The sequence below is a fragment of the Herpailurus yagouaroundi genome, unplaced genomic scaffold (genome assembly GCF_014898765.1).
Source record: "Herpailurus yagouaroundi ecotype Mexico unplaced genomic scaffold, PumYag 530, whole genome shotgun sequence".
Classification (NCBI taxonomy): domain Eukaryota; kingdom Metazoa; phylum Chordata; class Mammalia; order Carnivora; family Felidae; genus Herpailurus; species Herpailurus yagouaroundi.
Window position 1 is genome coordinate 4,146,357 of NW_024412747.1, and position 23,144 is coordinate 4,169,500.

General features: G+C 40.5%; 1 protein-coding gene across 4 annotated transcripts in view; it reads left to right on the forward strand.

Annotated features, from left to right (window-relative positions):
- The window catches only part of B3GALNT2 (beta-1,3-N-acetylgalactosaminyltransferase 2), a 63,664-nt gene that overhangs the window by 11,615 nt on the left and 28,905 nt on the right, over positions 1-23,144 (forward strand). For 3 of the 4 annotated variants that reach the window (XM_040464887.1, XM_040464886.1, XM_040464885.1), the window contains exons 2-5: positions 2,448-2,595; positions 9,706-9,806; positions 13,443-13,636; positions 18,187-18,282. In XM_040464887.1, coding sequence (XP_040320821.1) covers positions 2,448-2,595; positions 9,706-9,806; positions 13,443-13,636; positions 18,187-18,282 — 539 coding nt within the window. The remainder of the gene's footprint in view (positions 1-2,447; positions 2,596-9,705; positions 9,807-13,442; positions 13,637-18,186; positions 18,283-23,144) is intronic. The other variant, XM_040464888.1, reaches the window with a different exon arrangement.

The following is a 23,144-nucleotide window of genomic DNA, read 5'->3' on the forward strand; positions in this document are numbered from 1 at the left end:
CTCTCTCTCTCTCTCTCTCTCTCTCTCTCTCTCTCTCTCTTTCCCTCTATGTCAAAAATAAATAAACATTAAAAAAAAATTTAAAAAAAGTCAGACTTTGGCCCAGGTCACGATCTTGCAGTTCATGACTTTGAGCCCTGCGTTAAGCTCTGTGCTGACAACTCAGAGCCTGGAGCTTGCTTTGGATTCTGTGTCTCCCTCTTTCTGCTCCTCCCCCTCTTGTGCTCTGTCTCTCTCTCTCTGTGTCTCTCTCTCTTTCTCTCAAATATAAATAAAAACATTAAAAATTTTTTCAAATGAAAAAGAATGGGGTTAAATTGCCTGGGATTAAACCTTAGCCTAGTCGTTTACTAGTTGTTTGACTTAGCAGAAGTTACTGAGTTCTCTGTGCCTCTTCTCCGTTTAATAAGGAGCCAGCCCCACCTACCTCATGGGGTTGTGAGCATTAATATGATACTCTGGGGGCTCCTGGGTGGCTCATTCAGTTAAGCATCTGACTCTTGATTTTGGCTCAGGCCGTGATCTCACACACAGTTCATGGTATTGGGCTCAGCGCTGACAGCACAGAATCTACTTAGTATTCTCTTTCGCCCTCTCTCTGCCCCTCCCTCCTTCACTCTCTCTCTCTCAAAAATAAATAAACTTTAAAAATTAAAAAAAATGATACTCTCTACATATAGGTGTACATTATAGGTGTTCAGTAAATGTCCATTATAAGCAAGCTGGTCTAGGAAGATTTGGATTTACATAAAGATAAATTCTTGCCTTTAAAAAAGAATTCATTTCACTACAGGATTCACAGTAGGCTAAAATAACAAGTATCTTTATTCCATTTAGATTGATTTTTTTTTTTTTTAGAAACCTAACAAAAATTCTTGTATTCCTAGAATTGTTTCAAGGTAATATCCTTAAAATATCCTGTTGTCTGTCCCCCAGATTTTCTTCATATTATTTTAATTGGTCCTTTGAAAAAATAGTATTATGTTTTTGTTGACTTTTGACTAAATACCTAGGTCCTGTGGCATATAAAAACATTGCACTTCATACAGTAAAGATCTCTGGCCTTCAAGAATTTATTTTTGGAAACATTTTGGATCAGTTCCCACCATTGGAGGAAGAGATAGAATGGATCCCTCATCAGAGCTATATATGAGCTTGTAACTCTCCAGCTTTGAAACTGGTGACAAAAAACAAAGGATCTTTCCCTGCTGTCTTCTTTCTAAGGACAGTTTTTGGTTTTTGGTGTTGTTTTTTTGTTGTTGTTGTTTGTTTTGTTTTTTTAATGTAATCCTGCCCATCAGACCTTACAGCAGTAAAAAATGAGCCGTTTGCATGACTTCTCACTTGATTGTTTTTTGCCTCACTGGAAATAATTGCCTTCCTCTTTGATTCTTTGGAATATTTAGCAAGTGATACAAGGTCTGCCGGCTGTGGAATTTATTGGTGTTAATAAGGGTTCTGATACCTTCCAGCATTCGTTTCCCAAAGTTATTAACTGATGGTAACGTAGGCTTTCACCTTTGAAAGCACATATTTGTTGTGGTTGTTGCTTTTGGTCGCTGTTGAGTGCCTACTATTTGGGTACCAAACCAGGACCTTTATACACATTATCTCATTTAATTTTTACAACACTTCCATGAGAGTTACTGCACCCCTTTGTTGTTAGGGAAACTGAGGCTCAAGAAGTTAACTTTTCAGGGTGCCTGGTTGGCTCATTCACTGGAACACAAGACTTGTTATCGCAGGGTCATGAGTTCGAGTCCCAACATTGGGAGTAGAGATTACTTAAAAAAATTAAAAAATAAAATCTGTAATAAAAAAAGAAAGAAGTTAAATAACTTTTGTAGGTCATAAAAAAGAGCCAGGATTCTGCCTGTGGCCTAACAGACTCTTACTGCCGACTCTTGCGTGATTTATGCCATGGTGCCTTTCCAAACCGATTCTCGCGTCTTTCCAAACCAATTCTCACCATGAACATCTTGTTAGTTTTAAAGAATTTATGTGCTTATGTGAGCATAAGTACATCCATGTGTGTGGAAGACAAAAAGACTGCACCAAAATGTTATGAGTGGTTATCTGGATGGTACATCTCTGGGTGCTTTTTAAATTTTTCTTTGGGGTGCCTGGGAGGCTCATTCGGTTAAGCGCCCAACTTTAGTTCAAGTCATGATGTCACGGTTCCCCAGTTCGAACCCCACATCGGGCTCTGTGCTGACAGCTCAGAGCCTGGAACCTCTTTGGATTCTGTGTCTCCCTCTCTCTCAATCCCTCCCCTGCTCACACTCTCTCTCAAAAATAAATAAACATTAAAAAAAACATTTTTTTCTTTGTATTCCTTTGTATTTTCTACACATATGAACATACGTTCTGTAATAAAATTTTTATGTTATGTGCTGAACTTAGTAATTGACACAGGACATTTCTAATTCATTGTTGCTTATTTCTAGATCAATTGGCCTTATTTCCTCCATGGAAATCTAGTCACTATGATGTCGTAGTTGGTGTGTTGTCAGCTCGCCATAACCATGAACTTCGAAATGTGATAAGAAGCACCTGGCTGAAGCATCTAATGCAACATCCATCATTAAGTCAACGGTAGGTCTGCTTAGTCGGCACCTTGCCCAATTTACTGAGTAAGAGTTGTGAAAAACTTCTTTGGTGATGGTCAGAGATGCTAATTTAGGCCTGTGGCCTTTCTCCCTGGGAGAAATGGCCATTTCATTTTGCCTTCCCTCCATGTAACTGAGTCACAAAAGGAAATTTTTCTTACTGTTTATTTAGTTTTGAGAGAGCAAGTGTGCACATGAGCAAGGGAGGGGCAGAGAGAGGGAGGCAGAGGATCCCAAGGAGCTCCGCATTGACAGAAAGCCCGACGCGGGGCTCGAACTCATGAACCATGAGATCATGACCTGAGCCGAAGTCGGACACTTAACTGACTGAGTCACCCAGGTGTCCCACAAAAGTAAATTTAACTGAGGCTCTTAGCCAAAAGATAGTTGGGGGAGACTATATTCATTGGTTAACATACCTGCTATTTATAGATACCTAGTTTGTTTTATTTTGCTTTGTTTCTGCTTTGATTTAGAACAGTAATTTGTAAAAGGTTCTAGTCAGAAGAGTTCTCTGCTTAGACAAGTTTGTGTGTGAATATGCTTTTTGCTAACTTCCCAGAGACGCACTTAGTTTTTTTCTGTTCTGTGGTCTTTTTTAGTCGTGTGATCTGCAGTGTGTGTGGTATGCCATGCTCTTTTTCCTGACTACCCTTCCAGGGTTGACCTTTGGTAGCACATCTGTTGATATTAGATGGCTTAGTTATTGGTTAGGAGCCCAAGGCCTTCGTCTTCTCAGCGAGACCAGCCTCTGAAGTTACAGAGTGAGAGGCTAGTGGAAGAGAAGCTAGTGTAAGTGGAAGAGGTTGAACTCTTAGTCATGTGAGGACACTGAGGTGATGACTGGTTCTCAGAAGCTCTTTCAGGATTGCATGAAGCTGGCATGTTTGGGACTGAGTAGCTATACAACTGCAGAATTTTCTTATCATCGGCGGTGAACATTTACAGATTTCCTATCTTACGCATAGCAGCTTTCATTCTTTTTCAAGACCAGTTTCTTTCATTCATGATTTCAGTGATAATAGAACCCATTATGTGGCAAATGAAAGGCCTCAGACTCATCACTACTAATCAGAACCTCCTCTAAAACCTGTACTTCCTACATAGTCTTTCCCATCTCGGAAAATAATGACCCCTGGGCGCCTGGGGGGCTCAGTCAGATGAGCGCCCGACTTGCCGAGGTCATGATCTCGCAGTTTGTGAGTTCGAGCCCTGCATCGGGCTCTCTGCTGACAGCTTAGAGCCTGGAACCTGCTTTGGATTCTGTGTCTTCCTCTCTCTCTCTATCCCTCCCTCTCTCTCTCTCTCAAAAATAAATAAATATTCAAAAAAAAAGAATGTCACTAGGTCAGTCAGGAGAGGGCAAGAGGGAGAACTCTTGGCAGGGACCAGCCTTGTCACTCTGCCGTCGGGTCACCTGAGCACAATGCTCATAGCCTGTTTGTGAGGATGTTGAGGCATCAGGAAAATAGAAGTTTTAAAAATAAAATGTTGTTATCTTCATTTCTTCTTTCTCTCACATGCCACATCCAACCCATCAGCATCTTTTCTTGGTGCTACCTTTACGTCACCTCCAGAATCCAGCCTCTGACCACCTTAACCGCTGCTCTCCGCACCCCAGTCCTCTTACCATCAGCCCACCGCTGCCTCTCACCTGGATGATTGCAGAAGCCTCTATCTGAATTTCCCGCATCTACCTTTGATCCTCTGTATTTTATTTTCCATACAGCAGCCAGAGTGCTTCTTTTAAAATTAGTCAAATCGTGTCAGTTTTCTGCTCATATGCCTCCTATTGATTTCTCAGAGTGAAATACTGAGTCTTTACTGTGGCCTTTGACCTTATCTAGATCTACTTCCCCTACAGTGGTCACCATCACCGTGGTTCAGTACACTAATTGTGCTTCTGCCTCAGGGCCTTTGCACTTACTATCTCCCCTGTCTTTATCACTCTTCCACTGGATATCCTCATGGTTCCCCGGTCTCAGGTTTTTCAGATCTCTGCTTAGATTAGATGTCACCTGAGCAGCCCCATATTAAATAGCACCCAACCCCTTTCTGTATCTTCCCTTACTTGACTTTATTTTTCTTTCTAATACTTATCACCAACTAACATGTTTATTATATTTAGCTTTATATATATAAAGTGTTTGTCTTTCTCCGTTAGAATGTAGTTTCATGAGTACAAGGACTGGCTTTTTTCACTGATGTATTTCTGATACCTGCAACCTAACTTGGCTCAGGGGAAGGCCCTCAACAGCTATTGAGGGAATGACTCAGAACTAAATGTCATGAGGAGAATTGACCTTCAGATATTCACCAGTAATTAATTTGTCATCATAGCATTCCTCCTTTAAATTTAGTAGGTTGGTGATTTGTTTTATAAAAATGATGGGATAGCTGTATAAAAATAGATATTAGCCCAAACTCCTTCCTGGGGCAGAGTAAGTTTATGGATCTGGTAAGAGTATTTAAGATGGCTTTAAAAAACTAATTTGGTAAATATAATTAATTAGCAAATTTATTTCTGTGTATACTTTTATTATAATCTTTTTATTTTTGAGGGAGAGGGAGAGGGAGAGTGCTTATGAGCGGGGGAGGGGCAGAGAGAGAGGGAGACACAGAATCCGAGGCAGGGTCCAGGCTCTGAGCTGTCAGCACAGAGCCCAACATGGGCCTTGAACTCACGAACTGTGATGAGCTGAAGTCAGACGCTCAACCGAGTGAACCACCTAGGCACCCCTGCACTCTTATTTTAAATGCTAGTTGTTTATAAATGGTACTCTGCCTTAATTGGCCATTAGTAAAAGAAAGTGCGTGCATTTCTGTGGCTTGCTTTCAAATCTTGCATTTCACTGAAGGAGCCAGACTCCACATATATTTCCAGGACCTTGTTTAATTACAAGCCTTTGTAATAAAATAAATAAGTTGTCAACTTCACAACGTATCTTCTGCACGGAGGTAGTGTACTGCTCGTGGTAGAATATAAAGAGAGTCACAGTGTAGCCTGGGTCTTTATGGGGGAAGTTTAATGGAAGGAAGTAGATGTAATAGTGTAATAAAATGTTATATGTGCCGTGATATAAAGAGATAGAAAACAGCCCGGAGTGTTTGGGAAACCCCAAACAGTTCCACGTAGCTGGAACACGTGGGGTAGGGGCTTGTGGGCAAGAGTGAGGTGAAGCGCTGGGGAAGGAAAGAGAGGTGGAGAGACAGGGATGATGAGGTAAAGAGAGCAGGGCGGGTGTGGAACCAAGGGGTAGGCAGCGGCCGGGTCACGCACAACAGCCGTGGGGACAGGCCGAGGGGCTGAACTAAAGCGTGACCTTCGAGGAAAATGACGTCAGTAGGTGGGGGGAGGAGGAGGAGGAGGAGGATTGCTAGCTTTTAACATGAGAATAGTGAAAGCATCGGTCGACCCGAAAAATGCCAGATGAGAAGAGCAGGTGTCATGGGAAAGAAGTCCGCTGCGGGTATGTGGAGTGTGTGGTAGCTCCTGGCGGTGGTGTGCTAGTAAGTGTTTACCAGCTGGCTCTCTGAGAAATGAGTATGTTTGCATGTACACGTATGTTTCCTGTAAGTTTTGTTGATATAAAGGATGTACAGCACACAAGTGACAGGGTAACTTGTATGATACTCTTTATTACAAATGCCGTGTAGCCAGCAGATTCTCCTGTGAATGCTTTTATTGTTTTAGACTTGACTTATGCTTGCAGCTGACAAAAGAGTGTAGTTCTGACATAAACGTTCCCTTTAAGAGTAGAACTAAAGTGACGACTGAGGTATGTGCCGGAAGTTTACTCTCAGTCAGTAGGAGTCCAGCTTCTTTGCTGAATCGGATAACAGGTTTTGGACAGTGGAAGAGTATTTCCTCAATTTTTTGTACCATTCACAGTGGGATGGCTACAAACACATAGCTTTTGTCTTTTAATTTTTATTTACTTATTTTTAATTCAAGTATAATTAACATACAATGTTACATTATCTCAGGAGTATGATAGAGTAGATAGAGCAGTTCCATTCAGTACTCAGTGCTCATTATGAGCAGCGTGCTCTTTTTTAAAGAAAAAAAATTTTTTAAGTTTATTTATTTATTTTGAGAGGTGGGCAGTGAAGGAGAGAGAATCCCAAGCCGGCTCCGCACCAGCAGCACAGAGACCGATGCGGGGCTGAAACTCACCAACTGTGAGATCATGACCTGAGCTGAAACTAGGAGTCGGATGTTTAACTGACTGAGCCACCCAGGCGCCCCACGATAAGTGTGCCCTTCACCTATTTCACCTGTCCCCCCTCCCCACCTTCCCTCTGGTAACCACCAGTTTGTTTTCTCTAGTTAAGAGTCTGTTTTGTCTTTCTCTGGCTTACTGCACTTAGCACTATACTCTCTAGATCCATCCATGTTGTGGCAAATGGCAAGAGTTCATTCTTTTTTTATGGCTCAGTGATACCGCATTGTATATCTATACATCTCCCTGATCCATTCATCTATCAGTGGCACTGGAGTTGTTTCCATGGACTGATACTGGCTGCGGTAAACATAGGGATGCACATATCTTTTCAAATTAGTGTTTTTGTTTTCTTTGGATAAATAGCCAATAGTGGCATTCCTGGATCGTATGGTAATTCTATCAGTAATTCTTTGAGGACCCTCCACACAGTGGCTGCACCAGTTCGCATTCCCACCAACAGCGCACAAGTGTTCCTTTTTCTCCACATCCTGGCCGACACTTGTTTCTTGTGTTTTTGATTTTAGCCATTCTGACAGGTGCGAGGTGATATCTCATTGTAGTTTTGATTTGCATTTCTGTATGGTGAGTGATGTTGAGCATCTTTTCATGTGTCTGTTGGCCATCTGGATGTCTTCTTTGGAAAAATGTCTATTCATGTCTTCTGACTATTTTTAATTGGATTATTTGGTTTTTTGGTGTTGAGTTGTGTAAGTTCTTTATACATTTTGAATACTATCCCCTTATTGAATATGTCATTTGCAAATATCTTCTCCCATTCAGTAGGTTGCCTTTTTTTAGTTTCATTGATTTTTTTCCTTCATGGTGCAGAAGCTTTTTATTTTGGTGTAGTCCCAGTAGTTTAATTTTGCTTTTGTTTCCCTTGCCTGAGGAGACATATCTAGACAAATGTTTCTATGGCCAATGTCAGAGAAATTACTGCCTTTGTTTTCTTCTAGGAGTTTTATGGTTTCAGGTCTCACATTTAGGCCTTAAACCACTTTGAGTTTATTTTTGTGTATGGTATACGAAAGTGGTCCAGTTCATTCCTTTGCATGTAGCTGTCCAGTTTTCCCAGCACCATTTGTTGAAGAGACTGTCTTTTCCCATTGGATGTTCTCACTTCCTTTGTCATAGATTAATTGACCATATAATTGTGGGTTTATTTCTGGGCTCTCTATCCTGTTGCGTTGATCTGTACAGACATGGCACATTTTTAAGTTTAATCTGCATTAAATTTTCCTCCAACATTTACTTTTTTCTCCTTCCCGTCACTTAAAGTCAACAAAACAATAAATAAAACCCTTATTTGTAGTGTTTGCTACCTTCCATGGTGTAAATACTCTCACCGTGACCACTTTGAACTAACTAATGCAACATCTCTGAACATAGAGTTGGGGAAGGTATGTATTAATTAGCACACCATTATATTTCCACCACATGGATAGAATAGATAAACATAACCTCAAGAGCATAGATAACAGTGAAATAATTAAGAAATGATTAACTCTTTGTTTTTAATGTAATGTATTAATTGTAAGTTTATGTAATTTAATAAAGGCCAGGCTTAATAACCAGCCCACAGAATTCCCAAACGTTTAGCGGTTGGCTCTCTCAAGCCAGTGGGCACAGGCTCCAGCACCTGTCACCTCTAGGCCATCTAGGTGAAGGTGTCCAATGAATATAGGGATCTTTTACTTAGAAGATGGGTCCAAACTAGAGACGCTAATTCAGAAATCATTCTCAAGCCAGTTGAAGCCTCAGGAGTAAACCGTGTCCAGGGAAAGCAAGCAAAAAAGAGCAAGAAGAGACAAGGGCAAAGCCCCGCTTTAGTATCTCCCCTCACGGACAAGCTGGGGAAGAAGAGCCAGTGAGGGGACTGAGCCGGCTGTGTAACAGAGGGGAGAGAGCCCTGTCCAGAGACCAGCACTATCGAACCACAGGTTGAAGGGTTGAAAAGCATCTGTTGATTTAACAGCGAATCGGTGGCTACATTGGGGTAAACATCTCAGTGTAAGTGTTGGGTATCGAAGTTAGAATCTCTGTTTTATAAAATGAGAAATTAGAGCCTGCAACTTTAGTTAATTCCTTTGTGGGACTGTAAAGGAAAGGGTAGAGACCAAGGAAGGGATGGCAGGTATACAGAAATTAATACCAAGACTTCGTCAGGGCACCTGGGTGGCTCAGTCGGCTAAGCGTCCAACTTTGGCTCAGGTCATAGTGTCATAGTTCATGAGTTGGAGCCCCATGTGGGGCTCTGTGCTGACAGCTCAGAGCCTGGAGCCTGCTTCGGATTCTGTGTCTCCCTCTCTCTCTGCCCTTCCCCCACTAATGCTGTCTCTCTGTCAGAAATGAATAAACAATAAAAAAAATAAAAAAAAAACACAAAAAAACCACTTCATCGTATTTATAATGTGTAGGGAAGGGACCACACGGTACAGGTAACCGGCGAAGAAAGGTGTAGGAGAGGACCTCCTCTTGCATAGACAGACTGATCTGGAGCAAAAGGAATACCTTCTGACATAGAAGGAAGCAAGTCAAGAAGATTGCAGACAGAGATATGTTTGTGAGTCGGGGCATGAGAAACTGGCTTTACTGTAGTTGCTCATAACTGGTTTGAGCGTCTGCGGGCAGCCAGGCCAAACACTCAGACTTGCTTTAAAACAGCACGACAGTAGAGGGCTTACACGGAAGTCACTTGGTGGCTGGCGACTTTTGGGTTGCTGGTTCTTTTGCTGGACTAGAAAAGGAAAGTTGGAGTGAATCGTCATAAATACCCGTGTCTCAAAGCAAAAGCTCTGATATGGGTGTGAGAAACGTGTGTGTGCAAAGTAAAGATCAGTATCTGATGTTAATGCCAACGTCTCTCTCAGTGTGCTTGTCAGGTTCATAATAGGTGCTCGTGGCTGTGAGGTGCCCGTGGAAGACAGGGAAGACCCTTACTCCTGCCGACTGCTCAACATCACGAATCCAGGTGAGTTGCCTTTTTCCTCAGCCCTGTCACTCCGTGTACAAGTCTGGTGTGGACGAAAAGCTGCTAAGCTCCCTAGCCCCGTGGTCCATTTTTATTTAGCAGACTAAAATTCAGCTTTCATCCAAGTGTAGCTTTCCTCTTTTTTGACAGTTGACTGATCACTGTTGGTATCTGTGAGGAGTCTTTATAGATATACATAACTTCAGGATCCAGGAGAGTTAGCTGCTCAGCATGATTCAGATGCATCTGGAGATTCCTCACACCTAGATAAGTACTGAATAACGGAATCTTGGACTTGGAGATAACTGCTCACTTCACTGTCTTGTCGAGTTAGAGTGACCTTGGTACAAATACTGTGAATCGGCTTTCTCTTAGGATTATTGTCTAAGCTTCTGCAAAAGAAAGAAATGGCAAAAAAATTAAAAAAAAATTTTTTTTAACATTTGTTTGTTTTTGAGAGAGAGAGAGAGAGAGACAGAGTGGGAGCAGGGGACAGTCAGAGAGAGAGGGAGACACAGAATCCGAAGGGGGCTGTAGGCTCTGAGCTGTCAGCACAGAGCCCGATGCGGGTCTTGCACGCATAAACAGTGAGATCAGACCTGAGCTCAAGTTGGACGCTTAACCAACTGAGCCACCAGGTGCCCCCCAAAATTTTAAATATGAGTAATATTTCGCATTCCTTATAGTTCAAGATTTCTGGGAGTTCTAATGAGGCAGAGAGATAGTCCTGATTGGGTTCCCTTTGTTACCAGGGAACCGATTTTAGGTAATTGTGGATTGTATAACAGTTTATCTTTCTTAATCCACATTTCCTATTTTCAGCTGTGTTTCTAAGGAAGATTAAACTTTTCAGTCTTAAATGTGCTGATTATGACTTCTGGTATTTTGAGATTTGTCAAACCTGTATGACTATATACACCTCGCTTTTATAGGTAGCGATAGTTAAGTGTGTGGGCTTTGGAGTCTGGCTTCATGGCTTTAAATCTAGGCTCTGCCTTTTCTAGGTGTGACCTTTGGTCAATTATTTACCCGTTTTGTGCCTCAGTTTCCTTTTTTTTAATGTTTATTCATTTTTGAGAGAGAGAATGAGCGAGCTGGGGAGGGGCAGAGAGAGGGAGACACAGAATCCAAAGCAGGCCCCAGGCTCCGGGCTGTCAGCACAGAGCCCGACAAAGGGCTCGAACCCACAAACCATGAGATCATGACCTGAGCCAAAGTCGGACGCTTAACAGACTGAGCCACCCAGGCGCCCCGTGCCTCAGTTTCATCATCCATAAAGTGGACATGAAAGTTCTTACCTCATAGGGACTGACTGGATGAAATAAGTTGGTATATACGTATAATATTTAGAATAGTTCCTGGGACGTAGTAGGTAGTTAATTTTATTTTAAAGAACCTGCCTTTTATAAAGTTCAGTTTCAATCAGCTTTTTAAATAAATTGTACCGTATTTTCAGGTCTGTAGCGTAAAGCAAAGGTTTCTCACTCCCAATCTTTTAGTTAATGTTGCAATTACAATTTCATGGGCAATTGTGTTTCTCTGGAGAGAAGGTCCCTTCGCTTGCACTGTAGTCCCAGAGGGACCATGAACCTAATAAAATGTATTACCGATGATGTAAGAGTAGCCTAGAACGAATTACATTTGAAATCCAAAACCAAATCAAATTTTTAAAAATCTCACCTTAAATTAACCAGGCTTTTATTATTTTAAGGGTTACTATTCATTAATAGTAAAAGAATGGAGCTGTCGATTAATAGAAGATTTTCATATATGTAATACTTAGCTTACAAATTTTTAGAAAATATGAGTAACTAAATTTATATTGAATCTAATTTTATCGTTTTTGATGACTCAGACAGCATTTAGGTTTATTTTAATACCTTAAGGTCATCATGAGCACTAATCATCATCATGATACTCTGGCTGTGTAGAAGAGTTGATTAATAACATTATCAAAGCAACATAGTTTCTTGTGTCTAGGTAGCCTGAAGTCCAAGGTCCATCTGTTTTAAATAGATATGTAATTATGTTGTAATATGCTTAACCTGTTGGCCTTTAACATACATGCTTATATTTTGAATATCTTAAATTTACTGAGTGTATGAAAAAGAAAAACTTCTGCCGTCATCCAGTTTATTTAGCTTCTAGACTCCCTGGCCAGTGTTTGCCCAGCTCGTGATAAAAAGTGTATCCTCCCTTTTCACCCTCCTGCTCATGTATGTAATTGGGTAGGAGCAATTGATTCCACTTAGTCACATTTTATTGAGCATCTGTTAAGTGTAAAAGAGCATTCTAGAAATTCTTAGGTAGGGATCCAAATGATCCACTGGGTGTCAGAAGAAGACTGAATTTCTATTTAACTGAAAATAAAACGTAATATTTATAAAGACTGAGCACACTGGTAACAGTAATATATGTGTATATTTTGTAAGTAAATATATGAGTGTGTATACAAATGTGTTTAACTGATGGGGTTGTGTGAGCAGCAAAATTGGAAAGCCACAGCTCTAAAAGATACAAAGGACTTTGAGAAAATCTTGTAGAATAGGTCTTTATATTACTTCACAAAGTGGCACCAATGTTCTCAGCCATGTGAACTCCTTCATGTAATCGGGCCTGATTCATTTATGGTAATTAAAAATGCTATTTGAAAAGGACAGTTTTTGGCTTTGATTTAGACCAGGGAGTATAAAGTGCACTGAGTTCAAAGTCAATAAACCTGGGGTTGATTCCTGGCTCTGCCACTTTCTGTGACCTTGAGTGAGTCACTGAAATCACCAGGCCTCAGTATCGTAACCCACGATGCCAGATAATGCCATACGACGTAGCAGTTGTGAAGACGTAAGCGTGATGGGGCCTGGTGCATGGGGTGTGATGAAATGCTTACTGTGTGTGATGTGCTCCTCTTTTACCAGTATTGCATAGGGTTTTTCAGCGTTACTGGAAGTGATTTCAAGTACTTTTGTCTTACAACATCACAGGTATTTTGTTTTTTTATTTTTTATTTATTTTTTAGTTTTTTTTCTCATGTTTATTTACTTTTGAGGGAGAGAGAGAGAGACAGAGTGCTAGTGGGGGAGGGGTAGAGAGAGAGGGAGACAGAATCTGAGCAGGCTTCAGGCTGTGAGCCGTCAGCACAGAGTCCGACGCGGGGCTCAAACTCACGAATCGCAAAATCATGACCTGAGCCGAAGCCGGGTGCTTAACTGACAGAACCACCCGGCACCCCAGCGACATCACAAATATTTTAAATTGCCCAGCAAGAAATAGGAATTTTGGAATTTGCAGAGCAAGACTAAATTTTCTCATTATTTATGAGTGCATTAGGTAACGGTTTTAATATCCCTGTTTATCCAACCTTTCCTAATAGATAGATGCCTTTGATAATATTCCTCTGTGGCGTTTGGACATATATATGCCCACATGTGTATACAAAAACTTACTAAAGTTGTTCTGATGATTAAATATTTTACCAAGATGTGGGTGAGAACTTCATTCTTAAATTTCAAAATAAGTTTGTTTTTGTTCCTGGAAGCAGCCATATTTCTGGAGAGTTTTTTTAATTACTGTCATTTGTGAATTATAAGATTATATTTCTTTGGTTACGTAAAACTCCTTTTCTCCTTACATCCTTAGTTTTGAACCAGGAAATCGAGGCATTCAGTCTTTCTGAAGACACCTCATCAGGAATTTCTGAGGACCAGGTTGTCAGCGTGACCTTCCGAGTCCTCTACCCGATTGTTATTACCAGTCTTGGGGTGTTTTATGACGCCAGTGATGTGGGTTTCCAGAGGAACATCACTGTCAAGCTTTATCAGGCAGAACAAGAGGTATGCACTGTTTTGGTTTTTTTTTTTTTTTTTTTACAAATTTCCCCCAGTTTTCTTTTTAAAAAACACCAGCTTTTTCCTCATGGCATATAGCAGATTGGGAGACTACATAATTACCTGTGGTTAGAAGACTTCCCTTACTAATTGGATACACGATAGCATAATATATTAATATGCTGGTTTGGGAAGAGAATACCAATGGATAAGAAACGTCTTGTATCTAGAAAAGAAAAAAATTGGACCAGATTAGAAATTCCCAACCGAAAATCCCCTAAAGCCTAAGGAATTACAAAAGTTGATAGTGAACGTAAAAACTTTGGGACTCTGAGGTATAAGCGAGTATTATTGTCTCTGTTCCAAGCCTGAAAGTCTGTCGCTATAATGCAAGGCTGACAGCTGCTTCAAAGGTCTTTAGTAATGAGGATGTAGAGGGAATGAAAGTTTAAAACAGCTGGGCTTACTGTGTTCCTGATATGTGGGGAAATCTGATTTGTTCACAGAGCATATCTGAAGGAGTATGTCAATGAGGAATTGCATTTGAAAAGATCCATTTGTGGGTTTTAAACTATAGAAATCTTGGCAGAATTCTATAGTGAACACCCATGTATCTACCTAATTTCTACAGTAGTTAATATTTTGCTGCATTTGCTTTATCATGTACATAGTTGTTTCTCGATCTTTTTTTTTTTCCTTACTGAATTTCAGAGTCAATGTCAGGCATCAGTACACTTTGGCCCTAAACACTTCAGCATACATGTCATTAATTAGACTTTAATGTTTGTTTGTGGTTTTTAATTTTTATTTATTTACTTTTTTAAAGTTTATTTAAGAAATCTCTACACCCCACATGGGACTTGTAACTCACGACCCCGAGATCAAGAGTAGCGTGCTCTTCCGACTGAGCCAGCCAGGCACCCCTCAGTCAGTTTAAACTGCATAAGGTTGTGTAAACCAAACTCCTGTCCCCTTGTCCCTTTCCTAGAGGTAGCCTTTTTTTTTTTTCTTTTCTGTTACCATTGACTAGTTTTGCCTCTTGTAGGATTTTATATGTAAATAGAATCAAAAAGTACTCTCCTGTGTAAGGCTTTTTTCACTCAGAATGTTTTTGTAACCCATACATGTTCTTGTGTGTATTAGTGAATTTTCCCTTCCCTTTTACTTTTTTTTTAAGTGAGCTCTATGCCCAATGTGGGGCTTGAGACCTGAGACCAAGAGGGCAAATTCTGCCAACTGAGCCACCCAACGCCCCATCACTTTTCCTTTTTTTTTTTTTTTCTGAGTTGTATTCCAGCAATATGTTTTCTGTTCTCCTGATAGTGGGCATATAGAATGTTTCCAGGGTTCTTATTTATTTTTTATTCTGTTAGTGGGATGAATTACATTTTTTGGTTTTGAAATGTTAAGCCAACCTCCTATTCGTCTTGGTCAAGATATATCTTTTTTTTTTTTTTTTTTTTTATGTTGCTAGAAATTGTGTTTCTTGAGGATAGCATGTAGTTGGGTCTTCCTTTTTATCCGGTCTGAGAATCTCTACTTTTTTACATGGAGTGTTTATCCATTTACATTTAATGCAACTCTTGAAGTGGTTAGATTTCTGTTTTTCATTTTGCTATTTGTTTTCTGTTTGTTCCACTGTTTTTCATTTCTCTGTTCCTCTTTTCCTGCCTACTTTGGGTTTGAATATTTTTTAGAATTCCATTTTAATTTCTCTGTTGTCCTTTCAGCTACAGTCTTTGTATTACTATTTTTGCGTGTGTGTGGTTGACGGAAAGACTATAATACACATCTTAAACTTTTCTTTGTTGTTAAAATTAATGTGTACCCTTTCATGTAAAATATAAGAACAATACAGCGTTACAACTTTTGCTTTAAGCAGCTAAATGTGGGAGCGCCTGGGTGGCTCAGTCGGTTAAGCATCCGACTTCGGCTCAGGTCATCATCTCACCGTTTGTGTGTTCAAGCCCTGCAGCAGGCTCTGTGCTGACAGCTCAGAGCCTGGAGCCTGCTTTGGATTCTGTCTCCCTCTCTCTGTGCCCCTCTCCGGCTCGCACTGTCCCTCTATCTTTCTCTCAAAAACAAGTAAACATTAAAAAAAAAAAATACAGTTAAATGTGTATGAAAGTAATTTAGAGAAGGTATAATCTTTTATATTTGCCCACACACATATTTACCTTATCCGGTGCTCTTCATTCCTTCCTGAATGTTGAAGTTTCCTGAATATGCAAGTTTACTGGTAATGAATTTGCTTAGTTTTCATTTTTCTGAAAATGTTTTTATTTTGCTTTTATTCTGTCCCTCCCCCCTCCTTTTTTTCTTATGGAATATTTTCTGGATATAGAAATTATGGATTGATTTTTTTTCTCTTCAATATTTTTAAGATGTCAGCTCAGTATTTTCTGGCCTCCATTGTGTCTGGTGTTCAGCCAACTAGCTTTCGTACTGCCCCCGGGAGGATGTATGTTATGTGGTTTTTGCCTGCTTTTCCTGGCTGCTGTGAAGATTTTCTCTTTATATTTGGTTTTAAAAGCAGCTAGATTGTGTTGCACTTTGGTGTGGCTTTCTCTTTGTGTCTATTCTGCTTAGGGTTTGCCAACTTTCTTGAATCTGTAAGTTTGTCTTTTACCAAATTTGGGAAACCTTCAGCTATTACGTCTTCAAAAAATTTTGCTCAACCCCATTTCTCCACTGATTTCAGGATTCCGATTACATGTATATTAGACCTTTTTTCTGTTTTTCAGATTTGATCATTTCCATTAATCTGTATTCAAATTCACTGACTCTCTGGCATCTCAAATCTGCTGTTAAGCCTTGCCAGTGAATTTATTTTAGACATTGTCCTTCTCAGTTCTAGAATTTCCCTTTAACTCTCTTTTGTAGTTTTATTTCTCTGAAATTTCCTGTTCATTCATATTTGACCATATTTTCTTTGCAGCTTTGACCTTAGTTATAATAATGGCTTTAAAATACTGTCTGTTTATTCTAGTATTTGAATCATGTTGAAATCTGTCTTCATTGATTATCATCTTTTCTCTTGAGCATGGATAACATTTTCCTTGTGTATCTTTTCTCAAGTAACTTTGGATTATATCCTAGATACTGTGAATAATTCATTGCAGGATCTCTGGATCCAAATATATTCCATGCAGAGTGTTGATTTTTGTTTTGTTTTGTTTTGTTTTAGCCAGGCAGCTACATTGGCTGAGAGAGACTTTAGACTTTTTCTCCTTTGCAATGGGCAGCAGCTGAAATCTCTGTTCAGTTCTTTGGGACTTTGATGGGCTACTTGGATTCCATTTTGAATGTGGCTGTCATGATTCTGAGTCAGCCACAGATTTGGGCAGAATTTATATGAAGAATTTAGGATTCTCTCTTTTTGACCCTTTACTTTTCAGGATTTTCCTCACTTTGTAGCTGGTGTGTTTATCCCAACTCTGTCCTTTGATTTTTTTCAACCAGAATAATGGCAGTTTTTAATTAGAATTTCTAGTTGCCCTTGCAAGGTGTGCCTTCAGACTAAGAACCATTTAAAAAATGTGTTTTTTTTTTTAATGTGCCATACTTCCTAGCATTGATTTTCCTCCAGTTTCAGCCTGTTCACATTCCAATGCCTTCAGATCTTTTTTTTTTTTTTTGGTTTTGTCCAGTGTTCATAATTGTTATCTATAGAATTGTTATCTATAGAAGACCTCAGTTTTTTTAGACATCATTAAACTTACTTTTGTATTATTTTGAACGTTAATTGTTAGTAACAGATACGGTGTTAGAGAGCAACCAGTAAATATGTAAATCAATTTAAGATTAGATTTATTTTTTTTGCATTTTGTCCTATTCCTGCCTTTTCTAAAGAATCTGTAGTTAGTGAATGTGCTTAATTACATAAATGTAAGCAGGAGGGAACAAATCCTACTAATGATTCCAGCCATTATGATTACAGTGAGAGAGCTTTATGAAATGACTCAGGTATGGGAGTTTATGTTTTATTGTGGTTAAGTTTCACTGATACAAAAACTCAAAACACATAACTAAAACAGCAGGTCTCTGGATTCCACTGTTATCCTGATCTAGAAATTAGGATTACTTTCGGATTTTTTTAACATTTTTTTAAATGTTTATTTATTTTTGAGAGACAGCATGAGTGCAGGAGGGGCAGAGAGAGCTGACACACAGTATCTAAAGCAGGCTCCAGGCTCTGAGCTGTCAGCACAGAGACTGATGTGGGGCTCGAACTCAGGAACCGCGAAATCATGACCTGAGCTGAAGTCGGATGCTTAACCAACTGAGCCATCCAGGCGCCCCTAGTTAGTGTTTTAGAACTTCATGACAACTTTCGTTATCTTAAATATCTATTTAATAACCATGATTTCACTGGAAAACGCAAATGATGTCTAAATGACAGGAGACCTGTATTAACTGTGGCTGGGCCATCGAGAATTATGCTGACCAAGACAGAAGATGTTTGCAGACTTGCTGCAGATGGACTAACATGAAGTCTTTTCTTTTTGTTTTTTTCCTATTTCTTGCCTCCTCCTCCCCCTCCCCCCCATTCGTAGGAGGCCCTCTTCGTGGCCCGTTTTAGTCCTCCGAGCTGTGGTGTGCAGGTGAACAAGCTGTGGTACAAGCCTGTGGAGCAGTTCATCTTGCCCGAGGTATGGGGGATAAGGAAGAGGCTGTGATACCAGTTCAGTCCTTCGTAGGCCAGGTTACGTTCTGCAGAGACAGGCACTCTGTTTTTTGTTGTATGAGGACAGCTCTCCAGAGTGTAGGTGAAGCTACCGCAGTGCGTGTATTATGTACAGAGATGTGGCTCTCTGCATCGGACTGCCACGGAGCTCCAGGATGCCCCAGGGGCTGCCAAACCACACTCTTCGGAAAGCATTCATGTTACCATGGTTTATTTAGCAGAGTACGGCATGACTGTTTTAATGCCAAAGGATAATAATAGGTACCAGCTGATGGAAACACCAGATGCAGACACTATTTGAATAAGTCAGGTAGTTTACTTAACCTAAAGATGGGGGTGGTGAGTGCAGACAGGATAATTGCAGAGAAATCGGCCACAATTCCAAGATGAATAAAGCTCCCCAGGTTATGGAACATGTCTGAAAAGAGCTGTCCCCTTCTAGATCCTTCTAGGTCCAGTCTTAAGCACATGTGTTCTAGAGATCCCCTCACCCGCCTGGCAAGCGCCTCATCAGTCCTGCAGTGAAGCCACAGTTTGGCTGCTGAGCCTTGCATGGTTGGACACGAACAGATCGCTCATCCATCAGCTTCGGCCTTTCCAGGCTGGTTCAGTCTGTTCTGAGTCTATTCCTCAGTTCTGTGCTTTGGAAGCACGGTAGGGATCAGTTTCCCAGGCATCTCTGGGAGTCACTTTAGATCTCCCGTAGAGTTCATGCCGCAACGTCAAAGGCGAGCTAAAACGTGGAAGCTAGACAGCTGATCGGTTCTGCAGGCTAACCAAGAGACATTTTCCTACCACTGGTCTTGTGGGTTCTGTTTACTTTTGCAACACATCTTACAGTACGCTGTGGATCTTTCGAGTTAAGTACAAGTAGTTGGAACTATCTATGTAAATTCTGTAGATGTGAAAGGGATCTCCTTCATTTCACCTGTACATGAACTTCGGCTTAAAAACATTTTAAATAAAAGCGAAACTAAAATGCACTGGGAAAAAATTTCCAATTTCTCAGTGTTACACAACAGCCAGTAGCAAGCATCCTCATGCTCCTTCCTCTTTGGTGTACGTAACGTTATTTTCTTAGAGTAAGTTGTTGGTTTGGACTTTCTACGAATTTTTGAGGCATACGATTTCTTTCTGGAGGGCAGCTTAGCAGTTTGTATCAGTTTGAGTCATCATCAGCATTATATGAGAATGCCTGTTTTCCTGTGTCCTTGTATTCCTTCTAATTTCATATATGAACTTTTTTCTTTGTTACATGATGTACCGTAAAAGGTATCTTCTAATTAAGAGTAGTGGCTTAGCTATGCTACGTATTAGATCTCAGCTTTTGAGGAAGCCATTCTTTGGTTTGTGTTTATTTATTTGTTTATTTTAATTTTTTTAATGTTTTTATTTATTTTTGAGAGAGCACAAGCCAGGGAGGGAGTGGGGGGGACAGAGGATCTGAAGCCGGGCTCTGTGCTGACAGGCTGACAGCAGCAAACCCGATGTGGGGCTCGAGCCACTAACCATAAGATCAGACCTGAGCCAAAGCCAAGAGTAGGATGCTTAACCGACTGAACCACCCAGGCACCCCTGACCCCTTCCTCTTAAAGAGTTTCTAAATTTTGCCACCATCAGCAGTTTGAGCCAGATAATTCTTTGTTGTAGGGACTGTCCTGTTCATGAAAGGAACATTGGGCTCCTCGCTTACAGCACGGAGCCTGCCTGGGATTCTCTCTCTCCCTCTTTCTCTGCCCCTCCCCTGCATGCACTGTCTCTGTCTCTCCCAAATAAATAAATTTTAAAAAACAAAAAGAGGAGGGAGTCACAGTGTGGGGCAAAGAGGAAGAAAATAAGCTTTGATACTTCAGGCTAATCAGTTTTATGGAGTCTGGCCCATTATCTTGGTCAGCTGGAAGGAATTAAGAATTTTTATTAGTCCACAAAAATTACTACTTTCTGTTAGAATGAATGTCCTTGTTCTTTGGAAATACATGTTGGATGTCATGATGTCCACATTTTGAAGTTTTTCAACAGCAAACAACAAAAAAATGCATGTGTAAACAGAGATAAAGCAGATGTGGCCAAATGTTGACGCCTGGTGAGTCTAGGTGATTTGGGTGTTAATTTCAACTTTGCTGTAGCTTTGAAGTTTTTCGAAATAAAAACTGGCTTGAGGTCAGGATGGTGATCTAGCAATAGGCACTAAATGTTGGGATGGTGAGTGGCCATCTTAGTTAAGATTTAAAAAAAAAAAAAAAAAAAAAGATTTTTCATCTCCATGGCCTGGTGATCCTTGTCACTTTAAGGTTCAAGCAAAATTGACTTTTTACTTTTCACTACTTCTAAGTAACATTTTTTTCTTTTAAAACATGCATGGGACGCCTGGGTAGCTCAGTTGGTTAAGCGTCTGACTTCGGCCCAGGTCATGATCTCACGGCTTGTGAGTTCGAGCCCGTATCAGGCTCTGTGCTGACAGCTTGGAGCCTGGAGCCTGCTTCGGATTCTGTCTCTCTCTCTCTCTCTCTCTCTCTCTCTCTCTCTCTCTCTCTGCTCCTCCCTGGCTCACGCTGACACATTCTCTCTCTCTCTAAGATAAATAAACTTAAAAAAAATTTTTTTTAAGCATGCAGTTATTTAACAGTGGCTATACCTCGTGGTGAGGAGGTAGGATTATGGATGACTTTTATTTTCTTCTTTTTGTGTATTTTCTAAGTGTTCTGTAATAAATATATATCAGCTTTATAAAAACAAAACACTCTTTAAAAATTCTGTCCTTTTACACAAACTCCTGTTTTTGTTGAAATCACGTTTAATTGTGCATAGATACTCATTTATGTTGCTTCAAGCCTAATTAGGCTTATTAACACAGGAAAAACGATAGCGATGAATGGTTTGCCTGCATATCATCAGCACAGAATGACAGAAGAAAAACATCATTTGTGCCATTTTCGAGAGAGTAGAAGATGATTTGTTCATCATCTTATTCCCTCCACACTTGAGTCTCCTGGAGTAACGTGTCAGCAGTAGAGCTTGTCAAGTAAGCAGGTCTCCTGTAATGTCTTCATTGTGTGACTCACTAAAGCATAAATCTCAGTGGGAGTCACAAATTTAAATGGAGACTGCTATCTGCTTCTCTTCAAATATTTCTCTAATTTCGTATTTTCGTTAATAGTGGAGTTGAAACCTGAAACTAATTTCAATGAAAAGACTATTTTTGTTCACCTGAGTCACTAGAGACATAATTGTTAGCAGTTTGGGTACTTACACACTTCCTGTTTATGAAAGTTGAAGTTCTTTGGCTGTAATCATTTCTCCAGTCCGTAAGAAAATTGTTAAAGTTTTTTACAGGTGCAAAAATGCTATAGATTTAAGCCCATCTGTTGGTTTGGATGGGAAGTTAGAAACAGGACAGAAAAGAATTAACACGGAAAAGGGGTTGTAGAGAGCGTGCTAGCATTATGGGTGAGATGACGTACGAGATCTCACTTTTCCAACTTACGCCATGCTGTTTTTCCTAGCTCCTGTTTGGGTTTTAGGGCTTTTGCAGGGAATTGCCATAAACAAGTTGTTTCTCATCTGAAGAGATCCCTGGCTTTCTGATTCCTTTGTATCAGAGCCGGGAGGGCATGTGAGAGAAGCCAGAGGTAGAAATTGAGCTGTGACGTGGAGGAGGAACAGGTGCGGCCAAGGGGGAGAACACACAGCTCCCTGCTTCCCTGGTAACTGCAGGGTTGTGGAAGTTCAGCGAATGAAGCAGGATCGTTTTGGGGGCCAATGAGTTGTTCTGGCAAGTCCTCAGTGTAGTCCGCACTGTTGCTGTTGTTACCATAACCCGATCCCGGGGGTGCCCTTGGGTGCCAACAGGAGCCACAGGAAACAGCAAGGCACATAAACGTCAAGTGTCCGTTGAGCGGACAGGACAGAGAACCACTCGTTTTGTCATAGTTTCCAGATATGCAGCTTCAAGGAGAAGCGTTCTTATTTGGTCATTATAGCTTTTAGTTAGGATATGGTTCATCTGAAACTGCAGTCACTAAGATTCCAGGGACCCAACTCCAAGGCACACTTTCTGTCCTTAGCTTACCTGACTGCATCTTTCTCTTTGCTTATATGATACACGTGCTTCTGGTGAAGCCACATCCGGCCCAGTCCTTCTTCCCTGGGGACTTCATTATCTCCTACCTCGTTTTCCTCTTTTTAAAAAAGATTTTAAGTGATCTCTACACCCAAGGTGGAGCTGAAACTCACAACCCCTAGGTTAAGAGTCTCACGCTCCACCAGTGGAGCCGGCCAGGTGCCCCTCTCGCTTTGCTCTTAATCGTTCGGATTTGATACCCAGCTTTCTGTTTGTTTTACTCCTTCTTCCAAGGCAAACTCTATCCATCACCACCTGTTTGCTAATGGCTCTTAAATCCAACTATAGCCCACATTTCTCTTAGGTACATACTTCTGCCAGCTGAACTTCTCCACATGAATGTCCCAGGGGCATTCTAATGGTGATGTCATAATAGTAATAATATATACAATTTATTATTATTATTGTAATGTCATCTCCATCCCATCTGTTCTCCTCTTTCCCTGTATTTTCAGTATTGGGTACTAGTATCTTTTTTCCAAGGCACCCAAACCAGAATTGTGGGATGTATCCTCAACTCTCATATTCAGGCACTCACTAAATCCTATCAGTTCTTTCTCCTGAACAGATCTGGTATCAGTTCTTCCAAACTTTATCACTATTGAAGTTTTAGAGGAAAGTACACTGAGGGCAAGAGACTATTTTGCCAGGAAAAAGACACATGATTAACCCAGAGCAGCCTCCTGTTGCCAGGGGTCTCACAGTTA